This window comes from Dermacentor andersoni, chromosome 2 (genome assembly GCF_023375885.2).
Source record: "Dermacentor andersoni chromosome 2, qqDerAnde1_hic_scaffold, whole genome shotgun sequence".
Lineage (NCBI taxonomy): Eukaryota > Metazoa > Arthropoda > Arachnida > Ixodida > Ixodidae > Dermacentor > Dermacentor andersoni.
Window position 1 is genome coordinate 233,683,202 of NC_092815.1, and position 15,535 is coordinate 233,698,736.

The 15,535-nt window shown below is 49.6% G+C and overlaps 1 protein-coding gene across 1 annotated transcript in view; it reads right to left on the reverse strand.

Moving 5' to 3' along the window:
• Positions 1-15,535, reverse strand: part of TppII (Tripeptidyl-peptidase II) — a 252,516-nt gene that overhangs the window by 71,031 nt on the left and 165,950 nt on the right. Inside the window, exons 18-19 of the mRNA XM_050186760.3 lie at positions 12,389-12,505; positions 4,291-4,391 (exon numbers count right to left, since the gene is read on the reverse strand). Of these exons, the coding sequence (XP_050042717.1) occupies positions 4,291-4,391; positions 12,389-12,505 (218 nt within the window). The remainder of the gene's footprint in view (positions 1-4,290; positions 4,392-12,388; positions 12,506-15,535) is intronic.

The following is a 15,535-nucleotide window of genomic DNA, read 5'->3' on the forward strand; positions in this document are numbered from 1 at the left end:
CAATTACAAAAGAAACTTTCACCAGGAATGTGGTTTTTTTTCCTGCCAGGAGAAGGGCTGGATGGACACATCACTAGTTCTCAAATGAGATAAGACGGTGTGGCGTTGGTGACCAGGCGCTCTTCTTCACCCGGCGTATATCTTGGTACAGTCGCCGACCAATAAATCGGACGCCAATAATCCGGAAATGCTCGGTAATCGGATAGCTTCGGGGCACCGCCAACGGCCCCATAGACTTAATGCGTAAAGACGACCGATATTTTGGATAGCTGCCAGCTCTACATTCGATTATCCGGACTCTGTCCGTGGCTGTAGCCTAAGATGACTCTTCTGCCATTATCTCCTCTAGCAAGCTTGACGATATCAAGTATGGCCTCAGAGAGGCAAGGCATCAAGTATGGCCTCAGAGATTACACGCTAGATGGTAATCTCTGAGGCATTGCCTTGGTCGGAGTCCTACGCCTTATAGCGTCCTCGACCACCCGCACCAGGGCGCCTTGGTGCGCACTTTCATCCTCGATCAACTGCACCGGTGCACACCGACCATCCTCGATCACCGGAAGTGCACCCTGTTGGAGCGGTTTTCTGTTGCCCCGTCTCGCACCGAGAAAATCGACGGTGCGCCGGGGTGCAATCCCAGCAAGCACTGTGGGACGCGCCACGCGCGCGCGCACTGCCGACTGCAGAATTGCGGACGCTCTGGCCCGATAGCTGCGGTTGCAACAGAGTTGACGGAGTTAGCTAGTGGAGATGTCGGCAATGAGAAAGGAAGCGCTGCTAGCTGCCGCATTCGATGAGCTTTTGTCAAGTTCGTCTGAGAGCGAAGACGACATGCTGATCAACCTCGTCCAATAACAATGTGGTGAATAGCAGCCGAAAGTGGACAGGTTCGTTGAACGGATCGTCAGGATTAATTATAAAATCCACTGGTGTTTGCTTGCAACCAGGTATGTCGGAGCACGCAGTTTGACAAGGTTCGAGCGCTTGCCGCGGATGCTCAGCACCTGTAAGCAATGAAATGTGCGCGCGCGTGTTCGCGCACGTTTTGTGCGCCAGGGGCAAAGTAGCGCTGCCTGCAAGCAACCTGCACGGGGTGCAGTTTTGTCCACGATGTTGACCCTCCGCAGTGCGCCACCACCGCGGTGCAAAGCGCACCATTCTGGTTTCGGGGCAACCCTGGGGCAAGGTGATCGAGGACGCTATTAGAGATTCAACTGCAAATGCCAATCTTGGAGGCCTTACCTGAATTATAGGCCGCATCAACATCGCAATCTTCACATCCTATTCCGGCTATTCTGGCAACTTCATGCATGATCAGCTTTCGCCATTCTATTTGTTGAGTTTGCCTTTCAGATAGCGTACTGCCATTCTGTGCTTGTTTGTTTATTTGCGTACCAGACAGTACTCTGCTGGCTCCAAGAAGTCTTTCTTGTGAAGTTATCAACAGTGTGCATCAAACGGCACCAACAGTGCAGTTTTGCAGTCCGACTCCAAATGAGTCGCAGTCCAAATGAGCCTGACTCCACAGCTGAAAAGCCTGAACTGCCACCTACCACAATGGGCTCAAATTAGGACACCATTGATGACCTGCTCGGCTGCAATGTGCCGATTTCTGCCGCCATCAGATTGAAGACTTTGCAGACGTCAACAGTATGTTGCCATCGTATGCCGAACTGAATGATGACGAAATAATTGAGCAAGTCCTCCCACCGTCAAACAGCGACTGTAACTCGGATGATGATGATGTGCCGTCTGCTCCGGAGCCTTCACGTGCGGGTCTGACTCGAGCCTTTGCAGTCCTTGCATCGGCATACAGAGACAACACAAAACTGGCACAAATACAGGTGGACTTGATTGCATGTAAGCAGGAGTGCGTGCAGCAATGAGTCGACCTCTTCTTTGCACAGGGGCCTTAAAATGTAAATAAAATAATTTTATTTTGGATACATTAGTTTTTTTCGGACGTTCAATAGCTCGGACTTACAGTCAAACCTTGATATATCGAACACGGATATATCGAATTATTGGGTATATCGAACACTTTCTATATCACATGGAAAATCGCATGCATTTTTAATTCTTTATTTCGAACGGGGCTGGATGTAAAATGGATATATCGAACTCCGCCGCCCCAGACCAAGTGCGCTCTGTTGACAGGAGGCGAGCTTTCCCGCAACACTCTCGAAGATAGCGGCGGCGCGATGGGCGTTCCAGACTGCTGCGTACGACAGCTGCCCACATCGGTTGCGCCGAGGGCGCCATTTGAACGTAGCGGCGTACACACGCGGCGGCTTGGAGCCAGCACGGCCGCCTCGATCACGCGCGCACCTATGCGCGCACAGCGGGGCAAGCCGCCTCGATCACGCGCGCACGGCGAGGCTTGCCCCCGCAGCGCGCGCGTGATCGAGGCGGCCGTGCAGCCAGTTGGAGCGCTTTGTCGGTGCTGAGCCACACAGCATGTGCATTGAGGACTTCGTTGGCGGTGACGACAGCCCCGGAACAGTGGCGGAGTTAACAGACGTGGAGATCGCGGCAGAAGTGACTGCTGAGCGGCCAAACGAAGACGCTGCCGAGGCTGATCCAGCAAGCGCTGATGTTGCCCCGCTCCCGACTGCAACTGAGGCTGTAGCTGCTTTGGCCGTTGTACCTTCTGTGGTTGTACGCCGCTACTGCGGCGCAATAGAAGGCACTGGACCGTCTCTTGTGGACCGTTTGGACTATGTTGAGGACGCCGTGGTCAAGCACGCGGTTGCCAATATGAAGCAGGCTAGGCTGCTTCAGTACTTTCAGCGAACTAAATAAATACTTTGTTTGAAGCTTCATGTGAGATCTATTGCGCCATGATTGGTTCATTGATTGATTTGTGCTAGTTTTTGACGAGTTTTCTACGTGATTTTATATATCGAATTCTGGCTATATCGAACTATTTTGCGATCACCGCGCTGTTCGATATATCGAGGTTCGACTGTATTTACGTATTCCGTGGAGTCCGAATCATCGGTCGTCAACCCTACTGGACTCTTTTCGTGGGCACTTGACCTCCGATGTGAAGAAGAAGGTGGTAGAGACCAAGATGACCTTGACGGTATTCCTGGCGGGATGAGATCCGTTTTCCATCAATGGGATGTATGCCTGAATGAGTCATTTAATGACAGGGTGCAGAAGATGTAAACAGACTAGATTCGCAAAGATCAGGCCCTGACATCATCGGGAAGGATCTCGAGTGCTTCGCAACGTGTAGGTGTCCACCATGTGGTAGACCTCCCTCATTATATGATTGCTGATGCATTTAGGAATTCTCCATATCAAATCTGCTTGACAGCACCAAGGAAGATGATGTCTGTGAGGACGATAACGAGAAAAAGAATTTGATTTCACAGAACTTGCCTTCCCGAAGACGATGAGGACAGGAAAGAGCCCTACGTTTTGTTGAAAGTGATAACCTCGAGTCACATTGTCTACGAAATAAATGTTCGTTTGCCTTGGCTGGCCTCGTCTTACTTTCCCAGTTTTATTTGTTCTTTCGCGATGTGCATTACAGTGAAGTCATCCCTTGCGTTACAATCGAGTAAATACAGTACATTGTGACAAACAAACTATCTGTTGCCTATCAGCACCCAGGGAAAAAAGTAACTGGGATGTGCGCACAGGTGAAAAGCATGCCTCAGATGAAGACATGGGTTTTGCACCACGACCACACCGTGATCAAAGTCACAGGGGGGGGCTATGTCCTCACAACTTTCTTCTCTGTGACTGATTAACCGCAACTTATTAGCGCTTGCAATGGCTAATTAGCCATAAAATGACAGTCACAGTTTCTGTATTGCTTTTGAGCAAAATAGAAACAGGACTTGCCAATTCATACAGTAAATAAAAGCTTGTTGATGTAGTACACATTTGTTTATTTTTCTCTTGATAGGCTCGGTAATTCGACATTTTGTTAATTTGGACATCTTTTTTTGGTCTCGTGAAATCCGAATTAATTAGGTGTTTCTGTAGCTGCTGACCAATTTTTCAGACATGCTCGAATAGTCTACATCTCAGTGGCACTGCCCCCTTCTGCATGGAACTTTTTTCCCGGCCGTGGTGCTTGTGAAAAAAGTGGAGCAACTACAAGATGTGAGACAGAGCCACACGTGGACATTAAGAAGACACACCAACATGATTATCTACTTGACAGTTCTAATGATTCCGAATTTGAATTTCAGGTGCAATCAAATTACCCCACAGTCAATATCCGTTTCATATTCTAGAGTGGAATAACCACATGCTCCTAATCAAGGGGCTCACCGGAGGACAATTACATGCTGCTTGAGGCATGCCACAGGAGACATCTCCTCTGCCCGCAGCTGGGAGGTCACATCGAAGCGGTACACTCCTTCCGAGGAACGCTGCAACCAACACAGACATGGTGTCGCAATCAGAGGAGAGGTATAATACAAGACCTCACATACAAATCACATGAAATGTTGCTGTTGTAGTGGGCCAGTTGGTTTAGTGAGCCATGCGACCCCCCTATGCTCTACTCGTTTACTTTCTCAATTTATTCATTTCGGCCACTTTCATTGGGCAGTTGTTAATCTGTGCTTCTTGTGTGCCTTGTATCTCATTTCATTATGTCCTGTCCTGTCCTGCATCACGGTGCAGTGTTTCACTACCACATACAATGGTGGCATGGCAGCATTTATTTATACACTTTGCACTACCAGTTGTCTTTTCAGCCTTGGAAGTGAAAGTGGTATTACATGACTCATAGAAGAGCTAAGCATACAATTAAAAATTAAATTCTGGAGTTTTACATGCCAAAACCAAGATATGATTATGTATGAGGCACAGCACAGTGGTGGACTCTAGATTAATTTTCGCCACCTGGGATTCTTCAACATGCACTCAATGCACAAACTTCAGGCATATTTGCATTTCGCCCCCACGGAAATGCGGCCACCATGGTCGGGATCTGATCCCATGACCTTGGGCTTAGAAATGCCAAAGCCACTATGTCACCATCGTGGGTAAGTGCTAAGCTTTAATGTAAGCTGGTCGCTTGGACATGACATGCTCTTTTTGCGATTAAAAAGAATTGTATGCGCACACAGCATGGCACACGTATATCTGTCAACATCAGTGGCCTTGATGCCTATTTCATGCCAACACAAACATCAGTGGAAATACAGACACGTGACAGATGGGGCTATAATGCCATGGTGCAGATTCATGCTGGTGATTCACAAGCAAACTTATGCCTTGGTTTCTCTAACATGCCTTACAGAGGTCGCATTAGGCACTGCTTTCCTTTTTTTTATAGGTATGAAAATTATGCGTGATAATGGCATCGAAATCCTTGAGCAGAGAAGGGAAAACTTAAGAGCTCGATTTCTTTCCATGCTTTTTAATGGAGATTTATCAATTAATCCTGCATCCTATCAGTCTAGTTCAATGTCTATGCTTACTCGACACCATCATCCGAATTCACTAACACCTTATTTTATACGAACGGATGTATTCAAATATTCTTTTTTTTCCCAAACTACAGTCAAACCCGGCTATATCGAACTCGCAAAAAAACGCCTATCAGTTCGATATAGAGCATAATTCGATATAAGCCTGCTAAATAATTGGATGTCATAAAAGCACATACCATTTATAAAATCACTTTATTGGCGAAACTAGCTTAGTTTCGCATAAATTAGTCCTGCATTTTCTTCTGCTTGGGCAATTTCGCTGCCTGCAACGCACGCACTTCACCACGTTGTCTAGAGTCCGAGCAGCTGAGGCCGCAACCTTCCGCATTCGCGCAGAAGCACCGGACTAATGCGAGTGCACCAATCACTTCGGAGGATGTGGGCAAAGGACCGTAGTTGCTTTCCTCAACGTGCCTACTTTCATTTGTGCTCGGTACGATGTCGGCGATGTAGTCTTCGTTTCGGGATCTACCGTCGTCGCGACACCATCATCTGCACTCACAAACTCGTCCACCGTTGATTCGAATGTCCCTGAAATTTTGACAGCTCGCTCCAAACTTCGGCAACACCGGCAACGGCTTCATCGCATTCATCAGAATTTGCAGTCATCACCGAGCACGCGGAAACCGGCACGTAGGAAGAACGCCTCGTACACGGCCGTGCGTACGCGTCGGGCGCCATGGGCACCGGGTTGCGAGGCTGGCCACTTTAGCCCTAATCGTGCCGAGAGTGCTCCTCTGAATCTTGCACGCTGCGGGGACATTGCGTTCGACGCGATTTGTGATTTCGATCTTCACGACGAAAGGCGAATTCTGCCGCTTCATCACGGCAACACTGCTGGAGAAGGCCCACAAGGCACAAACACGATAAACCAGAGAAGCAGCCAGGCAACTCGCACTTTCGCCATCTTGCACGAAGAGCGCACAAGAGCCTCTGATTGGCTGTCTGAGCAAGCGCTGTAGGCGGGCCAGGATCATTTTTTTGCTAGGGAGTGTCGATAGATAGCGATCTAAAGAAAGGAAGGACGCTTGATTCTGCAACCCGTGAGGGAGCACGGCGAAGCGTCGTCAGGGGAGAGGGAGTGGGAAGTGAAAGATGATAGAGAAAGAGGGAGGATAATAGACTTCACTATGCGCGACAGGGGGGAGTGTCGACGGCTCGCCCGAACAGCCCGAGGCAGCGCGGTCACGGTAGGGAGAGCGGTTGATGGAGCCGCGTCGCCGGGTTTCCCCGCCACCGCGAGGGAAAGCCAACTTCTGGGGGCACTTTTCCGCCGCTTGACGTTCGATATATCGGGAGTCACTGCAATATTTGTTCGATGTAAGCTTAATTTTTGCTATATATACTCATTGTAACTATACCGTGACCAGAAATCGTTCGATATATAGAATAATTCGATGTAAACGGGTTCGATATAGTCGGGTTCGACTGTATAACAGACTGGAATAACTCGTTGTTGCCTGTTTCAATTGACTGATACATTGTATTACTGCTGTGTCTTACCACCCTGCTTAGACTTGAACTAGGTCTGCAGTATGAAATAAATAAAATAAATAAATAAATGTAGTGGGCAATATGCATGTGGCGCTGTGCGGACTGCCACCGCTGCGGCGCGAGACCCGAGCTCGGGCTGCTGATGCGAACACCTAGGACTCGCGATCAAGTGCTACTTGCGATCCCGCGTACGAGCTGCAATAAACCCCCTTTCATTTGGTGGAGGTGCAGGGTAGACCTCGGAAACTGCAACTCCGAAGCCGGACGCTACTGACTGCTACGACCATGCCTGACGAAACCACCCAGGAAGATGCACCACAGCCTCCGGCGGTCATCGTTTCCGGTGTGTTGCGCCAGCATGATCCTGCCATCTTTAGCGGCACCGATGATCATGACGTGGAGGATTGGTTGTCATCTTACGAACGGGTGAGCCAGCATAACAAGTGGGACGACGTCACCAAGTTGCACAACGTGCTGTTTTACTTAACCGGCGTCGCGAACCTCTGGTTCCGAAACCCTGAACATGATTTCGCAACATGGGGCACATTCAAGACAAGTTTCGCAGAAGTGTTCGGGCGCCCCGCTGTGCACAAGCTTCGCGCAGAACAACGCTTACGGGGGCGTGCGCAACATCACGGTGAAACTTTCACAAGTTACATCGAAGATGTCATTGACCTGTGTAAGCGCGTGAATCCCTCAATGTCAGAACAGGACAAGATAAAACACATTATGAAAGGCATTGATGAGGACGCCTTTCAAATGTTGTTAGCGAAGAATCCGCGTACCGTGGCCGAAGTTATCAATTTGTGCCAAAGTTTTGACGAGCTACGGAAACAACGCATCTTAGCTTGGCGCCCACCGCCTACGGAAGATTCGTTAGCATCATTAATTATTGGCGACAACCACACAACTTTGCTGACGCAAATAAAAGAATTTGTCCGCGAGGAGGTTGCACGCCAGCTCTCGATTTTGCCGACCACGGAGAATCCTTCTCAATGTTTGGCTCCAGCGATCCGACAGATAATTCAAGATTGCCTTTCGCCCTCCTTACGGTTCACCATGGTGCTGCAGAAATACTGATTTCAAACCCAAATTCGTACACTTTGGCTTTGCACTGTGGCGAGACTATTGGTACCATCGAGTCTGTGGACGCTGACGTTATTGTGCATTTCCCTATTACCGACGACGTAGATACTGCCAACGTAACAGCGCTGACACCCCATGTGCCATCTAACCGAGTACCACCGGATGTTTTTTGTCGCTCCATTGCCGATGACCTCGAGCCGACACAACGTGAGCAGCTAATAACTCTTTTAAATGATTTTCACGCCTCTTTTGACTGGAACCAAGCATCATTAAGCCGCACAAGTACAGTCTCCCACCACATTGATACGGGACATCACGCACCATTACGCCAGCGTCCGTACCGCGTGTCATCCACCGAGCGTCGTGTCATCACCGAGCAAGTTGAAGACATGCTTGACCGTGGTGTTATCAAGCCATCCTGCAGCCCTTGGTCGTCGCCTGTAGTACTCATTAAGAAAAAAGATGGCTCGATTCGTTTCTGTGTGGACTATCGTCGCCTCAACAAGATTACACAAAAAGATGTCTATCCTCTACCGCACATAGATGACGCCCTGGATTGTCTACATGGTGCTGAATTCTTTTCTTCTTTGGACTTGCGATCGGGCTATTGGCAAGTGCCAGTGGATGAATCCGACCGCTCGAAGACAGCTTTCATTACGCCTGATGGCCTGTATGAGTTTACAGTAATGCCATTCGGCCTCTGCAATGCGCCCGCGACATTCGATAGGATGATGGATAACATTCTGCGAGGCCTCAAATGGAACACGTGCCTTTGTTATTTAGACGACGTGGTAGTTTTCTCCCCTGATTTCACCACTCACTTCTCTCGTCTACGCGAAGTCCTTACTTGCCTTGCCACCGCCGGCCTTCAACTTAACTTGAAAAAGTGCCGCTTCGGAGCCCGCCAGCTGACCATACTTGGCCATGTCGTTTCCAAAGACGGCGTCCTTCCCGACCCTGACAAACTTCGTGCTGTCGCCGAATTTCCACGGCCGACTACACTGAAAGAGCTCCGAAGTATTGTCGGCCTTTGCTCTTATTTTCAACGCTTTGTGCGCAATTTTGCCTGCATCATCGCTCCCCTGACGAAGCTCCTGGCTGGCCCTGGTGACCTTCGCGATTGGACTCCGGCATGTGACCAAGCCTTCACCACTTTGTGTCGCCTGCTTACCTCACCGCCTGTTCTACGCCACTATGACCCGACTGCACCGACTGAAGTTCATACGGACGCCAGCGGCGTTGGTCTTGGAGCCGTCCTTGCGCAACGCAAGCCTGGCTTTCTGGAATATGTGGTTGCGTATGCGAGTCGTGCCCTCACGAAGGCAGAAACCAATTATTCTGTCACAGAGAAAGAATGCTTGGCTATAGCTTGGGCGTTAAACAAATTTCGCCCTTACTTGTATGGCCATCCGTTCGATGTTGTGACAGACCACCACGCGCTTTGCTGGCTTGCGTCACTGAAAGATCCGTCAGTCCGTCTTGGACGTTGGGCTCTTCGGCTCCAAGAATTTGACATTCGCGTCATCTATCGATCCGGGCGCCAACATTCTGATGCCGATGCACTCTCCCGATCGCCCATGCGATCCAACGAAACGCCACCCTCATCCATAGAGTGCCCGGTTGCTACACTTGCTGTTACTGACATGCCGTCTGAACAGAGGAAAGATTCGTGGATTGTGTCTCTCATTGACATTCTTCACAGTTCTTCAACGGCTACATGCCCTCGAGCCCTTCGTCGCCAAGCCACCCATTTCGTGCTACGGGACGCCATCTTGTACCGCCGAAACTATCAGCCGGACGGTCGCAAATGGCTGCTAGTCATCCCTCGCCATTTGCGCTCCGACATATGCACGTATTTCCACGCCGACCCACAACAAGCTCATGCTGGCGTCCTGAAAACCTACGAGCGGCTCCGCCAGCGCTACTACTGGCGCGGCATGTATTCTTATGTCCGCAAATACATTCGGTCATGTGTAGCCTGTCAGCGACGCAAGACATCTCCTCATACGACAGGCCCTCTGCAACCTTCACCGTGTCCTGCACGTCCTTTTGATCGGATTGGCATTGACCTTTATGGGGCTCTTTCATGCACTGCTAAAGGAAATCGTTGGATAATTGTCGCAGTAGACCACCTTACAAGATATGCAGAAACTGCTGCGCTTGCTTCGGCTGCTGCTCGCGACGTCGCCGCATTTATGTTACGGCATTTCATCTTACGGCATGGCGCACCGCGAGAACTGCTCAGCGACAGAGGCCGTGTCTTTCTGTCCGAAGTTATTAATGAGCTGCTCGCCGCTTGCCGCACTATTCACCACACCACTACGGCATATCACCCACAGACTAACGGTCTAACGGAACGCTTCAACCGCACTCTTGGTGACATGCTCACTATGTATGTTGCGTCTGATCATTCCAATTGGGACGATGTCCTCCCTTTTGTGACGTACGCGTATAATACCGCCATTCAGGCTACCACAGGCTTCTCACCATTTTTCCTTCTTTATGGACGTGAACCATCCACTACCCTCGACACCGTGCTACCATATCATCCGGATGCCTCTGAATTCACCCCTCTTTCCGAAGTTGCTCGCCATGCTGAAGAGTGCCGCCAACTGCCTCGCTCGTTCACGTCGGCTACCCAAGGAATTCACAAAGATCGCCACGACAACGGGCAGCCCACACAGTCCTTCGCCGTGGACTCTCACGTCTGGCTTCAGCTGCCCTTCCAATCTCCAGGCCTTAGCCCAAAGCTTGCTCCGAAATATCAGGGTCCGTACCGGGTCGTCGCGTGTACATCGCCTGTGAATTATGTGGTCGAACCGGTGACGCCATCTTCGGACGAACGCCGCCGTGGCCGCGAGACGGTTCACGTCAGCCGCCTGAAACCGTACCACGACCCCCTTATCGTGTCATCCCCTTAGGTCGCCAGGATGGCTCCTCTTCGCTGCGGGGGCAATTGTAGTGGGCAATATGCATGTGGCGCTGTGCGGACTGCCACCGCTGCGGCGCGAGACCCGAGCTCGGGCTGCTGATACGAACGCCTCGGACTTGCGATCAAGCGCTACTTGCGATCCCGCGTACGAGCTGCAATAAACCCCCTTTCATAAATAATATAAGTAAGCAATTACAGTTACCATATTTGTGCGATTCTAATGCGCAGTTATTTTTAAACAAGTGCATTCAAGTTTGCATGCGAGTTAGAGTCGTGACTAATTCTTCTCAAAATAAAAACCAAAACCAACTCTTACTAAAAAAAAGGAAACTCAATGCAAGGTAGCTAGCCACACTTCCATCAAATGGACATTGTTTTTATTTGCCTTGGTTTGCGGTCACCATTTTCCAGTTTGCACCAGCGGGTCATCTGAAGAAAGTGAGGCTCTGAGACATTGCAAGGTGGGCCGATGGCCATCCCGCATACGATGGTTGTGCGGGACTTCGAGAATTGTAACATTTCTAACACATTAGATGGAATTGAAGATGAACTGATGATGAAGGTGTCATTGGACAATAATAGCGACTAGCCACTAAAATTCAGCTGTGAATGTGTCTGTTTGCCTTTGTAGATTTCATAAAATTGTTTCAACATGGTATGCGTCGACTCCGGTTGCGTTACTTGATGTGCGTGGTAGAATCAGCTCCAAGTTATTTTGGGGCATATCTAGGCGGTAGTATAACTGCGCGTTACGATCATGGGTGCGGCAGAATCATGGAAATATGGTAGTGCTTGTTTATTTGACCTTCGTTAATTAGGAAAATTGAGTAATTCACACTATTGGTCTGGTGGTGTCAAGCAGCATCAAACGCCTTTAAACTCAAAGGCATTTGGCCCAGCACCTCTTTGCACTCGGCACATTTGCCATAAGTGATGAGCTCAGAAGCGCAGGCAGAGCCACAGAAGCAGTGATAAATGAGCAAGACAAAAACTGCAAAAGCAACCAAATACACAGGTCATACAAAGACAACACAAACATCAAGAGCTAAACAAGTTGGCACAATTCTGGGAACCTAGCAGTGGCACGCAAGACAGAGAAAAGGTGAACACGCTACACAGACATGGAACACAGAACACAGGTGCCGACTCGCGTTGAGAAGGGATCTAAGTACATACACAGAAACAAAACATCTCTTGCCAGACAATGCGAAATGACCAGCTACACGTGCCTCTTCTTACTGTTTGGTTTCGGCACCCATGCTGTCTCTTCAACCATTGTTCTGCCTGCCTACTAGGTTCCCAACAAGTAGGCAATCTCGCCACAAGCTAGAGTATGACTCTTGTGCTGTAAGGCACACTGTCAATCTAAGGAGACACAGAAAGCACAGAGATTAAAAAAAACTGTGAAACGCACCATGGCCACCCGGCTGGGATTGGGCTGTAATCCGTAGAAAGTGAGCGTGCAGTCCACCTCCACATCACCGAGGTTGGTCCACCACTTGGCAAGGCACAATTCCAGAGTCAAGCCACCCTGGCAAACACAAAACATTTCATCCATCCATTCATCCACCTTCAGTAGGACACGAAAATTTGGTCACTAGGTAACCCTTTTAAACGCTGATTCCATATACAGTTGAACCCATTTATAATAAACTCAATAGTTCCACAAAATGTAGCCGTTATATCAGTTCATAATATTAGGTGCTCCATTATATATTCTGACGTCACAGTTAAGGGTCGACCTTTATTGAGCCTGAGAGACGCGGCGAAGGACCCTCGGCCCAGTCCACTATGATGATGCAACTACCCGCACGATGAACAGGAGCACACAGATGATGATGATAACGTACAGATGATGAAATGCTCAATAAATGCCCACACTTATTTCCTCCGCGCGAGGGCGACCATCCTAGCCGCAGCCTAGAGGTACGGGGAACGGCACGTGAAGGGCTTCATACGAGAAACGTGGAACACTTTCGTAGAGCGACAACGGCAGTCAGTTGAGGGAACAACAGGGGTAACACAATAATTAACGGGAGAAGTCATTTCAAATGACCATGTGTGGGCCAATAAAGCAGGACTCAAACTTCTCGCACAACCCAGGAGTGCGAACTGATGTCCATAGCAGCACTTCATCGCCGGGCTGGGAGAAAACTATGCGACGAGATGCGTCATAATGATTTTTGCGATCCTGTTGCCTGGCTTCGGTGTCGAAGCGGGCACACTGGCGACAATGGTGATGGCGGGAAACATAGGAAGATGGAGATGGACTGACAGGGGCAGAAAAGAAAGAAACGTCGAGAAAGGGACTAGGTGAACGGCCATAAACACAGTAGAATAGCGAGTAACTGGTTGTGCGTTGAACGGAGGTGTTATACACAAAGGTGACGAATGGCAAAATTGCGTCCCAGTTTCTGTGATCTGGTTGAATATAGGCAGCTATCATGTCAGGGAGCGTATGATGAAACCGCTATGTCAGGCCATTTGTCTGAGGATGGTAACCTGAAGTAGCCTTGTGAGTTGTGCCAGAGGCTCTGAGCACTTCGCCTACCAGTTCTGAAAGAAATGTCTTTCCGCGGTCGCTCAGAAGGACACGAGGGGCGCTGTGACGCAGGATTATGTCTTGAAGAATGAAGGTAGCAACTTCGGAAGCAGATGCAGAACTGACACAAGCTGTTTCGGCATAGCGCGTGAGGTGGTCGACGGCTGTAACTATCCATCAACTACCGGCTGGAGTCATGGTAAGTGGCCCATAGAGATCAATGCCAACAACCTCGAACGGTTCCGCAGGACACGAGACCGGTAGTAGCTGCCCGGCAGGAGCTGATGTTGGCCGCTTTCGATGCTAAAAAATGATGCAGGAAGAGACGTATCTCGCCACACTGGTAGACAGGCCAGGTCAGTAGAAGCGGCTTCTTATGTGGTCGTTAAGTTTTCTGGATGCCAAGGTGGCGAGCAGTCAAATCGTCATGAAAGGCCTGAAGGACACGAGCACGAAGGTAGCGAGGCAGTACGGGCACCCAGCGTTGTCCGTCAGGATGATGGATATGGTGGTACAGCACGGAATTTTGTAGCTTGAATTGTGTCAGCTGTCGACGGAGCCTGGCGTTATACAGGCGCGAAGCTCCACGAAGGCGGTCTATAATACGTCGAAAGTAAGAATCGGCGAGTTGTTGAGACGAAAATGATTCATGGTCAACCGAAGTGAGATAGTCAAGAGTGGCAAAGGACAAAACCGCCGTTGAAGAGACGTCAGGGATTGCGTCCCTGGAGGTGGCTGCGGAGTCATTGATGAGTGCGGCTGTAGGAAGCCGGCAGCGAGAAAGAGCGTCTGAGTCTTGGTGCTTTTTACCAGACTTGTAGGTGATCTCAAAGTCATATTCTTGCAGACGAAGAATCCAGTGACCAAGACGTCCTGACAAGTTCTTGAGTGTTGAGAGCCAACATAAGGCGTGATGGTCCGTAACGATGGTAAAATGCCGGCCGTGGAGATAAGGGCAATACTTCTGGACGGACCAAACGACAGCTAGGCATTCCTGCTCGGTGATGGTATAGTTCTCGGTAGGTGTCAGAACGCGGCTTGCATATGCAATGACTGTCTCACGCAAAGAGGTGCCTCGCTGGAGGAGGACAGCACTAATTCCATGGCTGCTAGCGTCCGTGTGCAAGATTGTGGGTGCAGTCTCATCAAAATGACACAGGACAGGTTCAGATGTGAGAGCGCCCTTCAGCTGGTCAAAGGCAGATTCACATTTTGATGACCACACGAAAGGAGCACCAGAACGAAGTAGGTTGTGTAAAGGAGCAGCTATAGAGGTGAAGTCGGGTATAAATCGGCGAAAATAGGAAGCGATGTCAAGGAAACTGCGTAGTTCTTTTGTCTTTTCTGGTCGAGGAAAGGAAAGCACCGCCGAAATTTTGTCGGGATCAGGTCGAATACCATCCTTGCTCACAATGTGACCTAACACCTTGATCGTCTTGCTTGCAAAACGGCACTTTTTGGTGTTGAGCTGAAGACCAGTGTTAGCGAGGCATGTGACAACCTCGTCCAGACGTCGCAGGTGCTGGGGAAATGTCGATGAGAAAACAACGAACGATATCGTCCAGATAGCACATGCATGTTTTCCACTTCAGGCCGTGCAGAACTGTCAATCATGCTCTCAAAAGTTTCGGGAGCTTTGCAGAGTCCGAAGGGCATGACGTTGAACTCGTAAAGGCCATCTGGGGTTGCAAACGCTGTCTTTTCTTTGTCATCTTCGTGCATGGGAATTTGCCAGTAACCTGAACGCAGATGAAGGCTAGAGAAGTACTTGGCACCTTGCAGAGAATCGAGGGCATCGTCAATGCGAGGGCATAGGGTATACATCCTTGCCCATAATCTTGTTGAGCACTCGGTAATTGACACAAAATCGTACGGAGCCATCTTTATTTTTGACCAATACGATGGGAGACAACCAAGAGCTAGCAGAGGGGCGGATTATCTTACGTTGCAGCTTGTCGGCGGCATTTTCCTCAATAATCTTGCACTCGGCTAGAGACACCCGATACGGCCGGCGACGTA